This window comes from Protopterus annectens, chromosome 2.part0 (assembly GCF_019279795.1).
Source record: "Protopterus annectens isolate FY-2018-M chromosome 2.part0, PAN1.0, whole genome shotgun sequence".
Lineage (NCBI taxonomy): Eukaryota > Metazoa > Chordata > Ceratodontiformes > Protopteridae > Protopterus > Protopterus annectens.
In genome coordinates, this window is record NC_056728.1 from 31422869 (window position 1) to 31447640 (window position 24772).

The 24772-nt window shown below is 38.6% G+C and overlaps 1 protein-coding gene across 1 annotated transcript in view; it reads right to left on the reverse strand.

Annotated features, from left to right (window-relative positions):
• Positions 1-24772, reverse strand: part of UNC80 (unc-80 homolog, NALCN channel complex subunit) — a 5631640-nt gene that overhangs the window by 51902 nt on the left and 5554966 nt on the right. The window contains exons 61-62 of the mRNA XM_044060513.1: positions 22093-22174; positions 14909-15020 (exon numbers count right to left, since the gene is read on the reverse strand). Of these exons, the coding sequence (XP_043916448.1) occupies positions 14909-15020; positions 22093-22174 (194 nt within the window). The remainder of the gene's footprint in view (positions 1-14908; positions 15021-22092; positions 22175-24772) is intronic.

Here is a 24772-nt window from a genome sequence, read left to right on the forward strand (position 1 = left end):
ATCTCCATACCATTTACAACAAAATTACAGAACTGCATGCCTGGATATCATGGTGTAACCCTGATATTCTTGCCATCACAGGAACCTGGCTTAAAACTAACACTACTGCCTCCAGGGTATAATATTGTCAGAGCTGATAGGCCCCAAAAGAAAGCAGGTGGGGAAGCCTTATTTATCCAAGTTCATGCAGTCTCCCTCCCTATTATTCCAAAATGCCAAAAAAAACTTGTTTCACTGCTAATGCTTAACTACAAAAACAATGTTTTGTTACAGTCTATATCCTCTGGAAATAATCTAACAACTTTAAAAGAAATAATACAACTTTAAAAGAAACCCTCTCCTGTACAACTGATAACATATCTTATAATCATACTAAGATGTAAATATCGACTGGCAAAACCTTATGTCAGACTTTCACTCATCTAGAATAAACCTTTATGGTGACACCTAATTTATCAAGACACTCACTAGACTTAATACCAGAAGTAAAGGTGCAATTCTAGAGTGGATATTTGTCTCTGACCCTAGTAAAGTTACAACCTCTGGAACTCACCTAAACTCACTTAGTGACCACCTTCCAGCCTACACCCACAGAAATACCACCAGTCAAGCTAATACTAGCCATCTTAATACATTCCAAAACCTTTCTTAAGTTCGATAAAGACTCCTTTATCAATACATTGAAAGGCTTTAATTGGTCTGCCCTAAACACTGTCCTACTCAATGAGGCAGTCAATACTCTAAACAGCCACACCCCACTCTGCGTAAAAAGAATGAAAATTAACCATGCACCATGGCTCACCACCCAGAGAAAAACTACAATGTTTGGACAGAATGGCTTAAACTTAAAATTCTCTATAATCTGCAACTCTAACAAGAATTACATCATCTGAGTAAAAAAAGCAAGTTAACCTAGAAACAAACAAAAAAATATTGTGGCCATCTACAACTTCAACACAAAAATGACCCCCCCCCCCAAAAAAAAATATGGATATCAAAGCACATAACCTGTTACACCCAAGCCCAAACAATGAACCCAGTTCTTCAGATAACAGCTCTCCACTAGAAATTGCTACCTTATTCAATGCCTACTTTGTAGAAAGCATTGTTTTCCCTAACTAAAACCTCTTCACCCCATCCAGTACTTCTACTGCCCCTACAATAACATCCATTTCCAGCAGTTCTGTGATCAACAGGTTAACATTCTCCATACACCACACACACACACACACACACACACACACACACACACACACACACACACACACACACACACACACACACACACACACAAAATCACTTCCTTTATTCCTACTCCACTATCCACACATCAACTTAATTCCCCTTCTATATCGAATGCTAGCAACTTACACATAACCACTTGTCTCTACATTAATGATTAAAAAACTTCTGCTTAAACTCAAGCCTTGCTCCACTACAGCAGACAATCCTGCACCTGAATACCTAAAGATAGCTGCTGGCAAAGTATACCCAGTCTCTATCTTTATCAATAGATCAATAGCTGAATCCTATGTACCATCACTATGGGAAAAATTCCTATATTATCCCTCTTCATAAAGGAGGCATCTCTGCTTTTATCTCTTAATTCTGGCCTGTTGTTGCCATTCTCAGAAATTCTTGAAAGGTGTATTCATAAACAATTCCTCCATTATCTTCTACAAGAATGGCTCTTAAAATACATCCAACATGGCTTATGTCCAACACAAAAGAAAAAACAACTACTGTCTTCCTATCATTCACTGACACCATAAACAAATATATGGACTCAGGAAAACTTGTTTCCGTCCAACCCCTTGACCCATCCAAAGTCTTCTATACAGTTTCTCACCCTAAAGTCAAGTACAAACTGTCTCATCTTGGACCATCCTCTTCATTACTGTGGTTCAATAGCTATTAACTGACAGGCTCCAGTCTGTAAAGTGGCCAAAAACTCTTTCTCCCTGCATATATCACTGGTGTACCCCAAGGCTTTATTTTTGGTCTCCTCCCCTTTAATATCTTTACCGATGACCGCTACACATATGTAGGTCCACCTTCTCTTATACAATATCTGATGATTCCACACTTTTATGTGTATCGAATAACCTGTGTCACCTCTTCCATATTACACAACAAAAGTTTTTTCTCAGCTGAGAAGTAGATGCATAATGTCCAGCTAATACTAAACCCTAAATAAACCAAGTAACTTTTATTTTTCCCCAAATCTGAAATGCCTGACAAAACAAATATCAAAATATTTTCACTAAACATAAGTGAAATGTTAGTAGTCTCCCATACAAAACTTCTTGGAGTGATTATTGATGATAACCTTACACATGACCTGCATATACAAAATAACATAAAAAAGTTCACTAACAATTATGAATGCACTTCAGGCATAAAAACTTCCTTAGCAACACCACCAAAACCACTCTTGGTGCTACCTGCCTTCTCCCATCTCTCCTACATGATGCACCTATCTTAACCAACCTTCAGGCTACAGTTAAAAATAAGCTGGAAGCATGCTATAATAAGCTTGCAAAATTTGCCACAAACAATCACACATCCACCACTGTACTGCCCTTAAGGCACTCAACCTGCTCAAATCGCCTCACCTCTAAGATTACATACAGCTTATTTCCACACACAATATTATTCACAAAGCCGAAGACTGCCCTAGTTTTACTCTTATCCATTCCCACCAACCTAACATACTACTTTGATCTAATGATCATTATCTTCTCTGCATATATAAACCCCACAAATCCTCTGGCCAAAGTCTCTACTCATACTCTGCCGGTAAGAAATGGAATTCTATCCCTCTGCAAATTAGATCTCTAAGCTCTCCAACTTGAAACTACTACTAAAAGACTATCTAAATAAGACTTGGCTCTGCTGCTACACTACCTCAGGCTGAAGTAGTCCCTCTTTTCTTCCACCCCAGCATACTTCTTTCTAATTTCTTCTATTCAAATATAGTTGATCTATTTCTTAGACAAGATATGAATATAATTTTGCCTAGGCTATATTATCTACTCATCTCTGCACAAAACAGTGTACTCAGTGTGTTTAATGTCATCTCTATGATCTGCAACTTGTGAGGTCTTTATTTACACTGATCATTCTCAGTTTGTTACATCCATCCAAATAGTGGCACTACGTACACATAGGTTCACACAGTAAGAACTGAAGCTGAATGTTTTAATTAGTTAATATAGTTTTTTGGTTTAGGTTTTGTAGTAACTTTTTTCAAATGTAACTGTTGAAAATGGGATATTATCCCAGTCAACAAATGTCAAATAAATAAAAATCTACTTAAACCAAATAACAGACAAATTCTGCCACATACGGGGTCTATTTTTCATAACTTCTGTATTTGTAATACTTTGCTGATTGTACCATTCCCGCTAAGTAGAGCTTACTTACAAAAATGACCTGAGGAGAAAAACACTATGATTAGCTAAATCTGTAAAATTCACAACTAATATGTGGGGGATGGTATAATAGTTAAAATTAATTACCTACAAACACAAGGTAAAGGGTTTTATTTTCACATGGGGTAATTAGCTTGGCTTAAAAAAGCCCACAAGGCCATTTAGCCTAGTACTAACCAATGAAAAGATTTTGCAATAAACAGAATAATGTGTAACTTCTGCATTCTGAATGACATCATATTTGACATAAGGATTTGCAGATATACTGATACAAACAAATGAAGTTTTATAGTCCAAATGGCAAATATACAGGCACAAAAAGAAGTAGCAAATAATGTAATAGAATTATACACAAGCACTACTACATGCACGCAACACGGAAAAAGAACCAGCAAGCAAGTTAAAGCTGCACATGCAGTCCATATCATAAAGGAAAGGATTCATGTATACACTGCGAGTTAAAGCTGTTCATTACTGTAGGAATAGAAGTGGTAGCATCTTCTTCTTTGAGTAGCCCTGAGTTAGGGCTTAATACTAAAAGGCTTCACTATGTTCTAACCAGAGAATTCACCAAATGAATAAAACTTTTACCAAAGCCACATGTTGCCTTAACAATGAACTGAAGTGTAAAAGAACCTTCCAAACTAGAACTCTGTTACTTAGTTGACACCAGTCCCTAAGGCCTTTCTCTCCATTTTTCTCCTGTCATAGATGATTGCAATATACTGCTGGTCATAGATCATAGACTGAGAGTATGTATACATGCACACACATACACATAATCACATACACATATCTGTATATTCATTCCCAAAAAGACAACAGGAATTCTGCACACTCTTTTTCAATCGTGCTACATATAAAGATATATATATATATATATATATATATATATATATATATATATATGTGTGTGTGTGTGTGTGTGTATACACACACACACATATAGATAGATATTGATTATTTATTTACTTATTTACAAGTGCTTCATGATTTGCAATTATCTAAATATCTCAGAACCTATTAAACAAGAGATGGTATTGTCTGGGTAAAACACAGTTAAAACTTATTTCAAAGAGAAAGTGCTGGAGCTGCCAATACATAATGATGGCAGAACTAACAACACATTTTGATATGTAGCAACATATAAAAAGAAGTTATGTTCTTACCATAATGTTCCATCTGTGTTGTTGAACTTCATTCATTCTTGACTGTTGGGTCTCAGTTACAACCCTCAGAACCAACATGGCTATTACATCAAGCTTGTGCCAGCCAGAAACTCTCAAGCCAAGGCTACCCATAATGCCTCTCTTCCCTTCCCCTCATATCAAGTTTTGCCCATAGAGTACAAAATCATGGAAGCTTTGTCTTAGCAACAACCCTACTAGGAACCCATGACTAGTCCCGAACCACTAGGAGTCTTTTGGAGGGGGGGGGGGTGGGATGTCAAGAATGAATGAAGATCAACAACACACATGGAACATTATGATAAGAACATAACTTCTTTGTCTGATGTTGTCAATCTTCATTCAATCTTGACTGTTGGGACTGAGTCCCTAGCTACTTTAGACCTTGAATGAAAGGCTACTGAAGTGGAAACAGATCTGGTAGAATGTGCCCTAACGTTTGTTGAGAAGTCCAGCTTATTTTGTTGATAAATAAAAGTGATGTAATCTCTCAACCATTTTGAGAGAGTAACTTTTGAAATGGATTTGCCCAGTCTATCACCTGAAAAAGATAGGAACAATTGGTCTGATTTTCTAAAAAGATTTTGTTCTATCCAAATAAAAACGTAATTGTCTGTGTACGTCCAACAAATGTAAACAATATTCTCCCTTGTTTGAGAAATCTGGGAAGAAAACTGGTAGCTCTATGGAGTGATTAATATTGGAATCTGACACAACTTTAGGCAAAAAGGAGGGATTAGTTCTGAGTAATACTCTCTTTGTGAAAAATGATAAATGGATGTTTTACACACAGAGCCTCCAATTCTTAGATTCTACTGGCTGATGTGATAGCTACCAGGAATAGGGATTTCTAAGATAAAAATTTGATATTACAGGTGGCTGCTGGCTCGAAAGCCTGATGGAACAAACGTTGTAAGACCAACGTTAAATTCCAAGGTGCAATGGGCTCTTTGAAAGGCAGTTTCAAATGTAGAGTGCCATTAAGAAAGGTTTTGCAGAGATGGTGGGACATGAAGGAAAGGTCATCGAAAGCATTATGGAAGTAAATCTGAAATGGCAGCTAAGTGAACTCTAATGTTAGAATTAGAGGCTCCAAATTGGAATACAGTGGATAAATATTCCAAGACCTTATCAATCGAGGCTGAAAAAGGATTAATACCCTTTTCATCAGACCGAAGCACAAATCTCTTCCATTTACTAAGATAAAGTTTTTCTTGTGGATGGTTTATGAGAAGCCAGAAGTATCTTTTGTACTGGGGAAAACAGGTTATTTCAGATGAGATAACACATCTGGGGTTGAGTCCAGAATCCACAGAGGATGAATGAAGTGAGGCCAGAGAAAGGGAAACCAGACTTCACAGGGCCAATAAGATGCAATGAGAATCACTTTGCTTCTCAACCATTGGGCTTTCTTCAGAAATTGGGGAATTAGAGGGATTGGTGGAAAGGCATAAAGAAGTCCTGGGGGGGCCAATCATGGAGAAGAGCATCTCTCTGGGACTCCCCTGATGGGGGACTAGGGCAAAGTAGCTGCTGCATTTGCGGTTTTTGCGAGAGGCAAACAGATCACAGCAAGGCTGACCCCATCATTGAAAAATATTCGCCGAACATCGGAATTGAGAGACCACTTGTGAGGCAGGAAAATGCATCTACTCAGTTTGTCCGTAGTCACGCTGGAGTTCCGCGGAATGTGTGTTGCTATCAGAAAGCGTCTGGAGGCGATTACCCATTGCAAAACTCTTATGGCTTCCCGACAAAGAGGGTAGGATCTGGTTCCCCCACGTTTGTTGATGTACCAGACTACTGACATGTCCGACTGAACAGCAACTGCCCTTGAAGGGAGGGCAGATTGGAATGCTTGCAACACTAAGAACACTGCCCTCAGTTCTAGGATGTTGATATGCAAACTGGCCTCTGAAGGGGACCAAGTGCCTTGGACTGTCTTTTTCTGAAAATGCCCCTCCCCGCCCACACCCTATCAGGGATGCTTCTGTGGTCACTATGGCCTTGGGCTGAGAGGGAGAAAAGGGGCAGCTCCATAATTTGTCGTCTGGCTTCATCCACCAATATAAATTCTGTTAGCACCGGTTGGTTATTCACATTGAGTGGGACATTGGATGAGTTAAAATTGACCACTGTAATGCCAGGAGCCATTGAAGCAGCCTAATGTGGTATCTCGGCAGAGGACCTAAGGTGATTGTTGCTGCCAGGGACCCAAGGAGCTGTAAGACCTGACGAGCCAGAACTTTTTCCCCGAGAGAGTATCACTTGAAGTTGCCACCTCAGTTTTTCCAGTCTGTGAAGTGGAAGAGCAGCTATGCAGGACTTTGTGTTTAGTCTTGCTCTGATGAATTATATGTCATGTGTGGGGGATAGCTTTGACTTTTCCTTGTTGATCGAGATGCCCAAGAACTCTGGAAGCCTTAGAATGGAGTCCAAGGCAGAAAGCAGCAGATGCCTGGTGGAGCCGGTGAGGAGCCAGTGTCTAAATATGGAAACACATGGAATCCCTGTAGCCTTAAGTGAGCTGCTACCACTGCCATGCATTTGGTGAACACCCAGGGGGCTGTGGTGAGACCAAAGGGCAGTGCTCAGAATTGGTAATGACTGGCTCCTAGTCAGAAGGGGAGGTATCTTCTGGAGCGTTTGTCCATTTTTATGTGGTAATATGCATCCTAAAGATCTATGGAGCACATTCAATCATCCTTCTCTAGAAAAGGAAGGATAGACTGAACTGTGACCATCCAGAATTTTGCTTGTTGAACAAACTTGCTCAACAGACTGAGGTCTAAGACTGGCCTCTAGTCTCCTGTCTATTTTGGCACTAAACAGTATCTTGAGTAAAATCCGGATCCTATTTGGTCAGGAGGGACTGTTTGGATGACTCTTTTTTGAAGCAGCTTTTGGATTTCTAGTACTGCTATATCCTTCTGACTGGGTGGAACATCAGGGATTCATCTTTGTGGTCTGGTATAAAGATTGAAGGGGATATGGTAACCCCTGGTAATTATTTTCTGCACCCAAGAATTCAATGTTATTGTCTGCCAGGCTGAATGGTGCAGAGAGAATCTTCTCCTGACTGCTTCCAGAAGTAAGCAATTGGGTCGCTGTTCAGGCACGCTGGTAGGGTTGTCCAGAGAAGGAATCCCTGTAACCATGGTTACACGGGCCCACTCTGCCATGGGAGGGGCATCTTCTGGAAGAAGGAGGAATACTTGCAGTGTGTGTCCTGAAAAGGCCCTTGGGACTTTTTGAACCACATCTTTCCACTTCTCGGATTCCTGGAGTAAGATCGTTGAGGAGTGAAAAAAAGCACGCCCACAGCAGAAAGGGACTTTTTGTCCTTCTCACACCTGGCTAATGTGTCTCTAACTTTTGGGCCAAATCACGACGAAGCATCAATGGGAGCACTGATAAAGGAAGTCTTGAAGGGGTCTGCAAAGTCACATAAGTGCATTTAGGCATAACGCCTAATGGCAACGCCTGTACCCGCTGCCCTGGATGTCCCTTTGGCTGTATGTGAAATAAGCCGCATGGATGAGTTGGAGATCGACTCTAGGGTGGCAAGCTGAGAGGCAACCTTATCATAGACCTTGTCAGACACTGCTCCTGCTAAGGTCTCTGAAAGCTCAGTTATCAGATCTTTTTGGAGTCACTTGAAATATGCCAAAAAATTCAAGGACCATATGGCAAAGGTCGATGAAGCAAAGACCCGCTTCCTGAATCTGTCCATCATCTAGGACTCTCGGTTTGGAGGATAGACAGCTGGAGTCTCTTCACAGAGATCCTTTTTTGTGGCAGCTACTACCACCATGGCATCTACTGCTAAACCTTTAGACCAGTGAGGCTGATCCTTGGGCGTGGAAAGAATTTTGTCCAGTCTCCGGGGAATTGGCTCTATAGTATCATAGGCCTTCCACGCATGCTGCACGATGAGAGTTGACCAGTTCATCAGCAGGTGGGGTCACCCAAGAAGGAGAAGGTCAGGCACGAAAAGCCTGCAAGAAAACAGATTCTTCAGAGGATGGGTATGTGGACTTCCAATTAACCCAACCCCATTTTAAAATTCCCAGAATGTCTCTGAAGGAGACATCTTCAGGGGTGACTGAGGGGACCCTTCCCCTTCATTGAAATCTGTATCCTCAGTGACAGATTCTTCTGGAATCCAGGTGCTTCTTCTTGCACAATCTCTTACGGGGTGGCTCCTTGGGGGGGGGGAGATTCGAGGACTCCCCCAAAGAGAGGGGACCCTGCAATAGTATGTCTTGTTGCTCTTGTGCTCTCTGACCCAAGGTAGCAGATTGTGACAGCTGTGAGCCAGAAGATACACAGATTGACACTCCAATGGGGATGATGCAAACTGTGAGCCTGCTGAGGCCAGGGCTCTCTCCATAATCTGGAAGGCAGACCCTCCTGAAGTGGGGTGGGAGCCCAGAACCGAGAAAGACAACACCGGAACTGGGGTCATACCCCACTCCGATGAGCCCATCTCCACAGTACAAGCCACAAGATGACTCGTAACTGCCAGGACATCACGAACTGTGGACGGCGCCATGGGAAAAATCACAGCCAATCCAGGAGCCAGCAGCCAAATCACGGTCCCATGGGTGGGTCATCTCCAATGGAGCTGCACACCACAAAGTCGGTTTTGGAACCAAGGAAATCCACTATCGACACTGAGGAAGTTGGCACTGGAAGCAACAAAGTTGAGGGCTCCAAGACCTGCAGAGAGGTTGAAGGAGGAAGATGTGTGAGTCCTAGGAGAGTAACCCTCAGCTAAGGATGGGAGAGAGGTCCTAGAGGGGGCAGGAAGACCTCTGGCCGCCAACAGCTGATCCACTAATCTGAATATATCAAGCTCTGAAAGGCTCCTGGTGGAATGGATGGACAGCCTCAATGGCGATTCTGGCCTTTCAAGAAATGGACTTAATTGCTGACCAAAGAAGGGGTCTCTAGATGGGAGTACCTAGTCCTGGATGTAATCTCAACCTTCAGCACCATGGTCGGTTGACCAATAATTTGCTTTGCAGGAGAGGGAGTAACCAGAGTGCTTGGGGAGACTATCGTTGGTGCCAAGAGGTTCATTGGTAATGATGATATGGTCAGTGCCATAGGAGTTTAGGTAATTTCAGTAGCTGTCGGCACCATGGGAGATGTGACCGGTTTCAGTGCCAGAGCATAAGTCTTGCAGATTTTGGTATCTTAGGCCTTGGTTCCAAGGGATGGGTTGGCACATGGAAGAAGATTTAGTTTCTTGTACTTTATGTGACGTAGGCACAGAATGACTCCTTTTCTTGGATTTCTTTTTGGGAGACTTAGATGTCTCCACCTCAGACAAAACCTTACTAAAAGGGCATTTTAGGACCCACTTGAGGATAAGTTTGTTGCACCTCTCTGCAAGGGTTCAAGCACTGAAACCCTTGCAGAATTCACATGGTGGTTGTATTTCCAAATGTGGCACCCCCAAACAATAAACACATGAAAGATGTCCATCGGAGTTCAGCATCTTTCTGCCACATTCCTCACACTGCTTGAACCCTGTGGTTCCTTTCTGTTTTTCTGCCATCTTTCAAAAAAACAACAAGAAGGGCACGCGCACCACACACACACACACACACACACACACACACACACACACACACACACACACACACAATAACTAACAGAAAAAATACAGAGTACAGTTTTTTTTTTTTGAAGGCTGTACCAACAATTGTAATTAGAAAATTACCCCAAAGAGGTTAAAAGAAAGAAAGAAAGAAGGGAAGTAGGGATACCAGCAATGGAATTGAAGAATTTACCAGAGGTAAAGGGAAGGGAGGGGCCTATACCAACTATGGTAAGAAAATCTACCCGACAAAGTAAAGGAAGAAGGAATATATAAACACTCGCACCAAAAAACACAACAATAACAATAATTACCAAGGACAGGCAACAAAATAAAGCACTAGGGAATACACACACATATATATATATATATATATATATATATATATATATATATATATATATATATATATATGAAGAAAAAGTTTAGCACTTAGCTGAGAGCATGGCTGACGCGTCCGATTTTCCATGTGGCAAATGAGATCTGGGGGGAAGGGCAGAGAGGCCGTATGGGTAGCCTTGGATTGAGAGTTTCTGGCTGGTGCGAGCTTGACACAACGGCCGGGTCGGTTCTGAGGGCCAGAACTGAGACCCAACAATCAAGAATGAATGAAGATTGACAACATCAGATCAGACATTTTCAGCAAACTCCTAAAACTACAGAGGAACTGTCCATTTCTTACCAGTAATAGTGATAATAGTAGGTTCGTTACTGACAGTCCAATTTTTGCATATACAAAATCAATGAATCTGAAAATGTAGCTCTGTTGCAAAGATAAAACACAAATGATAACGCCTCACAAAAAATTTGAACTCGCCCGAAATTATGATTATGTTTACGATTCTGTAAATATGCATGTGGCTCTGCTGAATATAAATATCCATACTCAGGCAAGGGCTGCAGTGGTGGTGCTGCGGTAGCGTTGTCGCCTCACAGTTAGACGTTGCCCGTTCGATTCTCAGTTAGAGCGTCTTCTGTGTGGCGACATGCGTGAATGGGCGTTCCTTCATTGAAGGTTGTGTGTTAGGCCTGGCAAGCCAGCACGTAAAACTCTACTGCCAATCATTAGCGGACCGGAGTTTCGCTGTGGCGACCCCTAACCGGGAAAAGCCGAAACACACAAACAAACTCAGGCAAGGGCTTTAACATTATATATCATGCAAATTGTACTAAGATGGCAGTATATCTGGTAACATGCTCCCTATGCACAGCATCCTATGTGGGCAAGTCAGTAAGACATTTAAAAGACAGGATAGCAGAACATTGTTCATATATAAGAGGTAAGGTCTTACAAAATGCTCTAGCTAATCATGCTAAACATCAATTTATGTTTAGAGTACTTGAAGTGGTTCAAGAAAATTCAAGAGGTGGTGACATAAACACCTTGTTTAAAATGCATGAGTACAAATTGATTACATTTCTTCAAACTGATGAACATACAGAGTTAAATGCATATGCTATCTTAAGCCTGTCTTAAAAAATTAAACATGCACATGTACGAAAATGAATCTGAAGTGATAAGCTTACTACATTCTAAGAGAATTTGAAGTGATAACTTGCTACATTTTAGTTGATGGCACTTAAGTGTCTTCTTGTCTCCTTGTAACTTTTATGAAACAATTCAGTTTGATAGGCTTTGTATCAAGTGACATTTACTGCTTTCATGAATGTATAACCTCTAAGTGGTAACCATTTGAAATGCTGGGAACAACATGAGTGAGTCCTGAAACATGGAGACTGAATGGACAAAAACTGTATTCACATACACTAAGTCTGAGATTACCCTGTCTTGGAAAATTGCTATGGTAATCTCACACTTGGTATATAAAAATTTGCAGCCCTGCAAAACAGAAGTTTAAAGGAGAAGAGAGATATTTAAGATTCATCCTTTTCCTGGGTTTTCATTTTTTTCCCTAGCACACTGGCACTCAGCATTTTGAGTGCCAACAGTTCAACAAGGAGCCACTCTAAGTTGAATGTTGGCTGGTTGCTATGGGCCATATGACTACTAATTAATTTATGGCTTATTTATGTACTGGTTTTAATAGATGAGCTGGATATGAAAGTCTATGTGTTTTAATGTTGGATTTTAATAAACTGCTCCTGTGCTAAATTGTCCTCCTGCTTAGTTGGATTTTATAACTGAGGCATGGATTACTTGATTTTGAGCCCATTTTCTGTGTTTCATAACTGAATTTTCTCATCAGAAATAGTCATCCTACATCAGTTAGCACCTTACAGTTGTATGTAACAAGTCTGCAAGCTTGGCAATGGTCTCATAGGTACTGTATTACTTGCTTAACAGGCCCTACTACAGATCAGTTAGTATGCTTCTACAGGGTGTAAGCCTAAGTACAAGTTCTGCCTGTGCTGTATTAAATCTGGCTTCTGCCTCACGATACTTCTTTGTGCAAGGAAACATTTAAAAATATATATTTAGTCTTGAAAATGGGTAAATGTATGATTCCTGAATTTCATGCACTGCTTCAGCTGGATGTCCAGGCACTTTATTGGGTAAACAACTTTTGCAACATCACCCTTACTTGTAGCTATATGAAGAAGTCCAGCTCTGTTAAGCTACCATGAGTAAGATCTAAATAGCTGTTACTAAGATGTGGATGTCAGTTTTAAGAATGATGGAGTTCCAATTGTGTATCTGTGAAAGCAGCAACATGACTAACTTGTGCCATTTAATCCACATAGCTGATAATGGCACAATGTTGCCACAGTCCAGTGATAAAAATATAAAGCATCAGAAGACCTAGCACTGACCTCTGGAATGTCACATGTAAACATGCTTAAGTGGCAATATGAAGTAACCTAATTTTATTACCTAGTTATGTGTAACAAATAAATTGCGATTATTTCGGCTCTCACATTCCATATCCAGTTTCAGACAACTTGTACACAGGTGGTCTACCACGTAAAAGCTTCTGACAATTCCAAAAGCAAACAAAAACAGTGTTCTCTTTTTCTAGACTGGTTAGGACAATGCCACTGAGGCTGTCAGCCTCATAACCTGACATAAAACTGTGGCAAGCTGTTAAAGGTTTTCTGCAGTTTATTTATGCACATTTTTTAGTTACAGTTTTGCAAGAAGGCTAAGAAGAGAGATGAGTCTGAATTAAGCTAAAATATTTTTATTTCTTCCACTGTTGATAAGAATTATGTAGAAGATCATCTAAAGACGAGGGATCTTACTTCCCTGCCAAGTTTATTTTTTTATCAACCAGCAGAACAACCCAGTAACAAACTTAAATGTGAGCTGGAAATATTTTGGTATTAAACTCTAGCACTATTCAAACTTCAGTTACATGTACGGATGAGACCCTGAAAATTTATTCCAGGAGTCACTGGCTACAATTTTTTAATGCTGCCAAACTAAACATTATTGCATCTCAATTATCCCTATTATTTCTCTGCATCTATTTTCCTCCATTTTCCCCAACTTTTCCCTATTTACCTTCCATCTAGCATAACCCAAGCTGAAAATATTCTGTCTATATCTCCCTACTTAACTCTACCTCCTACCATCATTCATCTTTAAACAAACCAATGAACCTATGATTTGTGAACAGTGATCCTTTCTTCTTGTTCTTAAAAAGGGACATCCTGACAAGGTCCTAATTAACAGATCATAATTTAGAGTAGAGGATGAAAATTCTATGGATCAGGTTATTTGGTGATCTTGCAAAGCTAGAAAGCAGATGTTACTACCAGAAAAACTAAATAGATCTTTAACTTTTTTGCCACATGATGGAGTACACATCCAATGAAAAGATCAGCACTGTCAATATCATTGCTGTTCATTAAACTAGATAGCACACCCCAAAAAAGCTTCATATTGGTCAGGCTAGATTTCTGCAGCTTGGGGGTAACAGTTCTTGCCTTCTCTAATAAAGGAAGTGCTGATTGCTTTTTTTGGCATTGGATGATTCTGGTGGTGCTGTATGGAGACTGCCTTTCTGAAATCTTTCCCTGCATTGTCTTTATCATGACCTCCATCATGCTAATAGGAAGCCACAAAGAAGCATTACATTTGCATTAGTTTTGCTTAAAGCTTTTGATATAATTCCTTGCTGTTAAAGATTCCTGCATTACTGAGACTTATTAAAGTACCTGAGTGCTCCATTATATTTACAGTAAAAAAGGGGGTGTCAACTCCCTACATTTCCCATACAAAATTAGTTGACCTTATATAACTTTAACTAAATATTTTAACTCTAAAACCAGTGCCATTTTGGAAGCAGCTAAAATTGCTGGAGTCTTTAAGCCTGAAAGCTGGAATTGATAAGAATATATTTCAGGTATTCAATCTTGTGGAAGTTTTCTCAGCCACTTATCATCTGGGAAACTGTCAAATTCTTAACTTTTTAATAAGGAATGTAAAGGAAAAATGTTATCATCTGAGATCAAAGCATCTTTTTAAGTGTAAGCCACATGATGTCTGAGGAAGAGTCCTGATAACAAGAATTATTCTGTAGTGCTGAACTACTGGTTCTTTATATGATTTCTATTTATGTTCCATATGCTACTGTGAAAAACATGGATTCTCCGTATTGTATGCATGTAGTCTCCGACCATATTTGTGTTGTGTTACCCTTACATACTTACACATACACTAAGAAATGAACAGTAAATTCAGATTTAATGTGAATACATTTTTTCTTTTTTTTTACCTAAAGGCTTGGATTTAGGCTGGATACTTCTTCGGGTTGTGGACAGTCGAGCTCCATGTCGGCTACGAGGTTCTGTATGAGTCTTCTGTCGTGAAAGGAGGGGCCTCCGTGGCTGTAGTATAAGATTAAACAAAAAGTGAAATGAATTGCAGAAAATCCACAGAAGTCAGCTTCTGCAAAAGAGCCACACTTCAACTTGAATGATCTGTCTGTACTTTACTAAGACATGTTCTTTCTATTTAATTTTTCATTTAACATTCTTTATTTTATCTCTCATAATCTAATACATTTCATCCCAGTAATCATAAATTTTCTGACTGCATCACATCTGTTTCTACAACTGGTCTTCTGTTTGTGTTATCTTTCTATTATATACGTTGATAGTTTTGGAAAATCTCAAGCAGATCTATGACAATGAGTTCAGAAATGTTTGTGCTGCTAAACTGTACAATACCATGCCTTATGGCTACAAACTGCTGCCTTCACAGTAAAGGGATGTAAACATCTAAACTCCCTACAATACTTTACTAGAGTCTGGAATGTTTCCCACTAGAAGTACTACTTTTAAAAACATTGCACCTATACTTTGTCAATAAATGATGAATGATGTTCCTGTTTAGTTAAAATCAATTAATTTAAATTATATTAAATGAAATCAAAAATAAACACCCTGATATTTGAGAATGCTTTAGTAAAGTGCACACATAGTAAGATAACCTTAAGCACCTGGGCCAAACACTTGAAACAATGAACAATGTTCACTGCCCTGGAATTAGACTAGACACTTTTCTTACTTTTTGCATCACATTTAAATGCTTCTTGATAAAATTAATAAGTTGCTTAAGTAAAGTTTTGAGATTTTCATAATCCTCAGCGCTGAGGATAGAAAAGCATGCAATAAGGTAGTCCTTGCCGCACAGCTTTTAGGTATAGCCTCCCTGTATCAGTTTAGTATCTGTGATTAACCACACCATGCTTCACAAATTTTGCAAATTTGTGCATAACACTGGAAGAGTATAATTTTTTTCTAAGATACTTTAGCCTCTTTTCCTGCCTGACAAACAAGCTGTCCCTCAATAACACAGTACCCATTCATCCCCCAACTCTGGGGCTCTACCTAGAGCTGAACTGACAGCTGTCTGCAGGGGGCTATCATTCAGGCAGCAAATTATTGGAAAAGCAGAATTGGATGTGCAAATGTAGAGGAATAATTATACTAAGTGCAAGGCAAGGGATAACCTAGACCCACTTCAGCAGTGGGGGGGGGGGGGGGTTGCAAACTCTGCCCTCATGGCGGCACACAGTTTCCTCCCCTTGTGAGTCTGAGCTTCCACACACTGTCACCATGAAGACTACCACCTACTGCTGCCTTATTGAGTCTAATGCCTGCCACCACATTGCACATAGTTGTCACAACCTCCCTCCTCCAGGGGACAGTGGCAGTGTGTACAGCCTGCTCTGCCCCTTCTTCTGCCAGGCTGGGTCTGTCCATCCTTGCTCCAAGTGGTGTAAATTGCCAAGGTGCTAGGCAAACTTGGGTTCTTTGGGCTATAGTCAGGCTTTTATCCCTCTACACCATCAGTGCAGAAGAAGTGACCTAAATGGCTTATTAAACATAAATAAGTTAATACTGCTACTGACTTCATGATGTTTAAACATTCACATATGATTGTCCCCAAGGATGATGACAGACTTGAACAATGGAAGCAGTTATATTAATTGAAATCTGACAGTGTGGAGCCACCAAACTCCACAGAAAAAAAGACTGATGTAAAACTTGGTGTCAGTGCTTTCTAGGTGCTATAACCTGTGACACACACAGCAACATCCACCCTGCCATTAGGAATGCCACTGAACTCTAGGACTGTAGAAAAAAATACTTTCAGCTTTCTTAAAAATAGTGCAATATGTTAGTGTGTGAAACAGCACTCTTACTTTATCTGACCCATTTTCTGTGTTACCCACTATGCTGTAACAGTGAGACTTTCATGGATGACTCCATGGTAATACCCAATTTTTGTCTTACACTTTTAAGTAATTACGACTGGGATCTAATTAACTGAAGGAAGTAATAACTTGTCATATTTGTCTTTTTTTTAATCTCGTAATATGCTCCTTATTGCCTGTATGTCTCCTACATGTTGTCCATCTTTCATATGAGTATGCATAGCCCAAACACTGTATATTATATCTTTATGAATCAGTACCTCATTTGCCTTTGTCTGGTTGTAGCTGAAAAATATATGTGAGTCAGTAAAACTCAGTATAAATGCACATTTGAATGGTTATGCTGAGGTTTAAACTTGTTTCTCTTGAGATGAAATATTTTAGAAGACACTTGTCTTCTACAGTATACTACACTGCACTTTCCTACTGATTGAACAATACAGGAAGTATCAGATTTAAGACATGCGTCACCTCACAGTAAGACGCTGTCCGGTTCGATTCTCAGTTAGAGTGTCTTCTGCATGGAGACATGCGTGAATGGGCGTACCTTCATTAAAGGTTGTGCGTCAGGGCTGGTAACTCGGCATGTAAAAATCAACTACCAATCATTAGCGGACCAGAGTTCCGCTGTGGCGACCCCTAACCGGGAAAAGCCAAAAGACACAACATACACATGTTGCTTACATCATTATAACAAAGATTTAAAACTAATTAACATTGTTTAAATATAACTACTTTTCTAATTCTCTGAAAAATACTAAAAATAATTTTTTGAAATACCATGTACTAACATGATTTATGCTACTGGCATTGAAGGGTAAAATGCATAACTCCTACAAGAACTTAATAAGGTTGAGGTATGTGAACGTAGTTTTTTTTCACCTTAAAAAGCCTACGTTTCTGACTTTAAGCTACTTGTTTCAGGGTATTCTGTTTTATGTTTGGAGATCTGATTTCAGATGCTCACTATGATGGGTTTAATGTTAACAAGAATTTAAGAAATGCCATGACCTCATGATGTTATTAAAAGTGCATCATGCTAAAGCTCGAAGCTTGACTAATAAAATAAATGAACTAAATGTAGTCTGTTCACTACATTATTATGACTGGGTTGTAATTACTGAATTGTAGAATAGTGAAGGAATACAGCTTCCGGGATACCAATCATTTAGCTGCCTGAGAAATAAAAGGGTAAGGGAAGAAGTGGTTACTTTTGCGGCCCAATGACTAAACATTAGGGTGTTGAAAGTGGATTATGATTCAGAATTGATTTTTGTGGAAGTACTAGTTGCTGACACTGGTCTCCCGTTACACTTGTTAACGTGTTAAAAAAATTTGGTCAAGATTATGGCTTATCATAACCTGATAATATATGGTGATTTTACCTTTCCTGGGATCAGTTGGTCTGATGGCACAACACTGACAATGTCACAGGATGAATTTTATGATTTATGTATGTTACACAGTTTGATTCGGGTGCTTGATTTTCCTACCAGATCAAATATTTAAGATCTCTTACAAATACTCCAGATAAAAATTCTGAAATAACCAGCTGTGTGCATTTGGCAATTCAGATCATGCAGATTTTGAATTTAATATATTAATTACAGATTTTCTGTTTTTGATAAGTCAAAGCTGTTCAATCTGAATATTAATCAAATAAATTCTATGGACTTGAATTCCTCCAAGGTAAAAATTGTTGTGAATAAATGGCAGGACTTTGAAAACATTTCTAAAGTTTTTTTCCACCTCCATGGTGGAATACTAGTCATACTAAATTTCTGAGAAAAAAGAAGAAATTTAGGATCTGGAAGAGGTTGAAGAGAAATGATTTAAAATATCCAGAAGGTTAAATAAATGCCTCTGTGAGATCAGCAAAAAGTAAATTTGGTGGATAATTTAGTTACTAGCCCTAGTTCTAAGAAATGTTATTCTTACATTAGATACACTGGTAATAAGGTTAAATATTTCGGACCAATTTCTGTTTGAGGTGAAGTGCTAAACACTGGATAATTATTGGCAAACTTGATCAATGAGTACTTCTTGGCAGTTTGACAATGTTTCTGATGTTAGAATTTTAATAGAAGATGACTGCATGTACCCAGTTTTCAATATGACTCTTGTGCAATCATCTTTGAGCTGTATTAAACAGTGTAGTGGTATGATATTATTCCAGGCATTTTCTAGGCACACTGCAGTAAATACATTTAGGCAAATATCACTAAATTTTATAATAACCTGTTGCATTCTGGCATTGTTCCTGTCAGTTGGAAACTTTTCAGACATAATTCCAATTTATAAGGGGGGGGGGCAATGGATAATATAAGCAATTATAGACCTACCAGTCTTACTTCACTGGTCGGGATGATTTTTGAGAGCTGTCTACTTTCCTTTCTTAATCAAGAATTTGATGGATGACATGGTTTCACAAAAAAAAAAAAATTCTGTGTTCGCTGATTTAATTGAATTTTATGAATCAGTGACAATTGCATTAAATATGGGCATGTCTGTAGTGGTGAACTATTTGGATTTGTCTAAGGCTTTTAATAGTGTCTCTCGTTCTACTATCATTGACGTCATGCTCAAACACAAAATTAATCCATTCGCTGGGTGGCTAACTGGCTTTGTGGCAGATTGCATAGAGGAAGGATAGAAAATTTCACATTTAGTTAGCTTAAAATTAACAAAGGGGTTCCCCAGGTCTCAGTTCTAGGTCCAACATTGTTCAACTTGGTATTTTCATTTGTTCCTAAGATATCTAATATTTGGATGGTCAAGTACATGGATGATATTAAACTAGGTTGTGTTATTACACTGACAGAAAATATTGACCACTTTAACACTTACATGTGTTTGGTGGCTGAATAATTAAACTTAATTCGACTAAATGTTAATAAGGATAAATGTGCTACTTTGCATTTTGGGTAATCAATGGTTGAATATCAAATAAACTTAAGTCCTTATGACTTATTGAGTGAATATAAGGAGTGAAATTTTATTAAATGTAGTAATTTTAAGTGTAGGACTAATGCATTAAAACTTATTGGCTTAATTTTCAAGAACTTTACAACAAAAAATAATGACTGTCTTTTTGAGGTTGTTCATAACATATGTTCAACCCACCATTGAGTGCATTTTGTTTTCTTCCTTCAAGAAAGGTGATCTCCTGGTTTTAGAAGGTATTCAATGAAAATTTACAAGGTGCTTCATTACTTGAAGAGATAAATCTTACACATCTAGAGTGGAAAGTCTAGGTCTCTTTTCAATCAGTTACAGATATCTGATGGGTAAATTTTGTTTAGCCTACAGGGGGCTTAGGAGTGAAGAACATCGATCTCTACTAAATATTGAATGGTTGAATACAAGCATATTAACCAGAGGTGCATATTTTACTTACTAAATTGAGGATTCAAGGACAGTCTTAAGGGCAAACTATTTAACACAGTCATTGGTTTGACTTTGGAACAGGTTTCCCTTACAAATTCCATAGTCGTCTTCTTTGCAGATATTCAAAAAACAATTTGATACCTGGTTGGGTCTCAGGGTATATACATTCATTGAGGAGTCTGTGTTCTGGATGCCCTTTGGCCTTTACACAGGAATTAATGAACAACTGAACAATACTCAAATGCATTCTGGACTGAAACAACTCATAGCAGTATGGGGCTGGGTGAAGTTCCCTAGGCTTAGGTCTACAGTGATGACTGAAGAACAGTATTGGTTGTCTGCTACTTAATACCATATTGTGTATTTGAATGTAAATAAAGGGGCAAGGGCAGAACTACTACGCCAACAAGGATTATTTTTGGAATTATGAAGGTGTGGCTGTTGATATTTGGAGGACAGTAAATGTGACTCTTGGAAAAATATAAATGGAGGTTGAAATGGTGGGGAATAGTTACACTAAGTTCAAAGCTGTGGTTACTATACATATAAGTAAACAGGGCTCCTGTTTGTGTGGTGGCTGCAGGGAGTGGATAGTGGGCAGAGAATCTCTGAAAAAACTTTAAAGTTGTAACAGCAACTTTAAGAATGTGTTGTCTTTTGATAAAATCTCAGTTTCTTTTTATTTTTAAGTGTTAGGACTTGCACATATAGGCCTCTGCATTTCTGAAAGGGGAGCCAAAAAAGGGTCAGGTGTCAATAGGATGAAAAAGTTAACATTCTATGTTCGCTGATTTAATTGAATTTTATGAAACCAGTTTTTGTGACATGGGGCCATATCACTGCATGTGCCTTGAAAGCTTGAAAACTGCAAATAATGTATACTAATCAAATTAATTTATCCAAACTGGACTTGGATTTTAACAAGTTCAGGAACTAAACCAAACAAACTCTTGAAATCACTGACTTTAATGGTGGTTAGATTGGCACATTTCAACCAGGACAAACAGCAAAGAATCCAAAAAAATTATAACCAGCATCAGACCACTTGGGACTACTTAGAAATAAACATTTCACAGCTAGGTTTGCAAAATAACTTCTTTATAAATTAAAACTCATCTAAAGACAACTGAATTCTTGATAACCTTCAACTTGGTGAAAAGGAAATTTCTGGTAATTTGGTAGTTAGTCTGAAACTAACAGTCTTAGACATAGATTCAACTTGTTTGCACAGCAATTCCACTTTGATTGCCAGTCAGTGTAATGAAGCCTGACTGTTCCAGTCAAGACTGCTATAAATGATACAAAGGCAATATAACTTTTCATTGATGTCAGTGTGTACTTCTTGTAAGGAATTTTGCTCCTTACCTGAATAGTAACTATTTTCTTCATCATGCACAGATACATAAAGCCAGTTCAGTCACAACCACAAGCCAAAATTAGCAAAGTTTTACCACTAGTATAACTCAGTCCAAGGGTGATAGCACTTAACTAGTCATATTGATTAGGTGATGAGGGGGCACAGCCTTTTACACGCTCCTCATAAAAAAACTGTTGAGGAGTTGCACTTCACTTGTAAGCTTTCATTTATTCCACTGTGACATTCTCAAAGCACAAATCTTGTTATTCAGGCTTTAAACTATAAATTAAGAACAGTGATTAATTCTATACTGCCTCTTGGAGCTTTGCAATGTTCTTCACTTACTGGCATACTTGCTCATTTAGTCACTTTATGAGACCAATTCTGCATAGTTTAAACATTTCTTTTTTACAACCTCAATCTCTGTGTCTCAGCACAACTCAACAAATCACATACAAAGACCAAGATTAATGGAGTTTGCAAATGTATTTACCTGTCTTAATCCTCTTTTCCTCCCCAGTGGCTGTTGACCTAGGAGATTCTGTTGTCCTGGTTCACTCTGGACACTTGCTACCCTGTTAATCATTAACGTGAGTGAGAAAAATATATATGTTAATTAGGATTCCATGCACATGAATATATTGTTTCTACTTAACGCATTACAGCCGAGTTACATCGCCAGGCATTTCTGCAGTTACCTCCTACTGCTCCTCTAGGCGTCAAATATTGCCTGTTCATATTTGCACTAAAAATTCCAAAACCATGTTATATACAAGGTATCAGAATATTTTATCTTGAAGCATACATGATGGCAAACACAGTTGTATTGATGTATGACCTCTGTCAATGAATATTTGTTAGAACTGTAAGGTGATAACTTCATTTTTTAAAGGCTGAAGCCACACCCACTGGGAGTTAAAGATACACACTCAAAAGAGCTCTACTGTAGGGAATGAGTTAAGGATTTGTGTTTTGAAATGTTTAAATCAGTGCCTCACAGTATGTTTACTATTAGACTGGTACTGTTTTTAGTTTTTTTAAAATACCTAATATAGCACTACTTCCCTTCATTTCTTTGTCACAGAAAACTGTTTCTGGGAAAAAGTAATTGCAAAGTTAATGGAAACACAAAGTCCACTTTTGTCCTTATTCCAAGCACATCCCTATCAATTGCCTAGTTATCTAAATAACCATGTAAATCTGGCACCCTCTTACAAAATCACTACCAAAGACATTAGACTATGTTGGCTCTTTTTTTTTTTCAAATAATTGCTTACGCATCACAAGCACTGCTTTAGTAAAAATATTCCTTTTATTTATTTGTTTATTTAACATTTGTTTACTGGGAAAATCCAACTGGTATAGAGCCCATTTTCAGCAGAGGCCTGGGGAGAAATGCTCCAGATACATATATTTGGAATGTGGGAGGAAACCGGAGCACCTGGAGGAAACCCACGCAAATGCAGGGAAGACATGCAGACTCTACACAGAAGGCACCTTAGCCAAGAATCGAATAGGAGAACCCCTTGCTGTGAGGCAACATTGCTAACTGCTGCACCAATGTGCTGTCCAAGGAATTGGAAGGAATTAGGAAAATTGCCTGCCATTTTACCCATTTTATACAGGTCACCAGAGCTACTACCCTTAAACTGTAGCAGCTGATAACACCGCTGCTGACACACCCACACCCACAAAACTATTGATACTGTGAGATATGCAGGTTTTTAAGGTTGTTGCAAATGTTACATGATCAGAATCAAGGCTTTTATATGTAGTCTGAATGCTGCCTGATTTACATTCCTCAGCATCTTTCAGAGTGAAAATGTTTATCTATGAGTCTCCATAGTGGTCACAGAAAATGCAAATACACTATCAGAGACTCACTTTATTTGGAAAGTCTTGGGTATTATATCAGGTCACGACAAAATAACTGTTCTTTAGCAAAAGTTACAATGTTTCTGAAAGTTTATTTTATTATGGCAAGAGGGTCAAAATTTTCTAAACTGACCTTAAGTAACACCAGTGTAACAAACGCAGTTTTGATAAAGAAAATTATATAATAAACAAAAATGTCCTCTGTACACCTAAACCATACTTGACAGATGCTGTTTGGATAAAAAAAAAACTTATTAATTTCTTAGCAAGGTTAGACCATAAAACAGAAATGCCCTTTTCAAAGCCAACAGAGTAGCACTTGTTGGACAAACAACTTGTTTGGAGTCAACAAACAAGTGAAAACTAAGGGCTCAAACCTAGAATGAGACTTGTTAACAGCTCATAGTTTTAACCCTATTGTTAAGCTGTTTGCAATTATCGCACAATGAAAGGCTTGTTTCTTCCTCTGGCTTAGCCTGACCGGATCTGTGGATCTGCACCAGTTCATTTGGTAACTCGATTTTCAACAAAAGGAATTCCCCAGCCAGTCATGTATTTTTTTTTGTTAATTCTGCTGTCCCTGGGAAGGAAAGGAATATAGGACACGCTGGTCTATTCTGAGTCCTGACTGGGAAGGGTGAGAAAATGTTTTCACAAATATACTGTTGGTACTTAAAACATCTAACCATGAATGAGAGAAATTTACCCTAGACATTACAGGAATGACCTAGATTTCAATGTAGAAAGATACAGAAGCTAATGCACGAGCAGTTTGGGTGAAATGTCTTTTACCTCATCTGTAGAAAGTGAAGGTAAAGAGACAGAAATAATAAGTATAGTGCTGGTTAAGATCTACTTTATTCTGACACACAAAATGAATACAAACTGCAAGTGAAATAAAATGGGTAGGGTTCCTGATTACTACAAATAATTACCTGCTATTTTGTGACAAGAAGAAATTTAGGAATCAGATGCTCCTGAGCATAAAAAAACTTGCTTACAGTAAAAAAACAGATTAATGTACTGAATAAATGTGACTGTATAAGCACAGGGGAAGACAAACAAGGTGTAACATATAGCAAATGAAAGTGGTAGTTGTTAAGACCCTTAGGATTTAACTTGCTATAGCAGGAGAAATTTACTCAGAATTTTGTTTGTATCTTACCAGGTGTGACTGAAAATTCAGAAAAATGTAAATAGATACTAGCATACATTTGGAAAATACATGCATTTTCAGAAGTACATTACAAAGTGTATCAAAACACATTCTAAAGAACATGGTAGAACTTTCAAACATG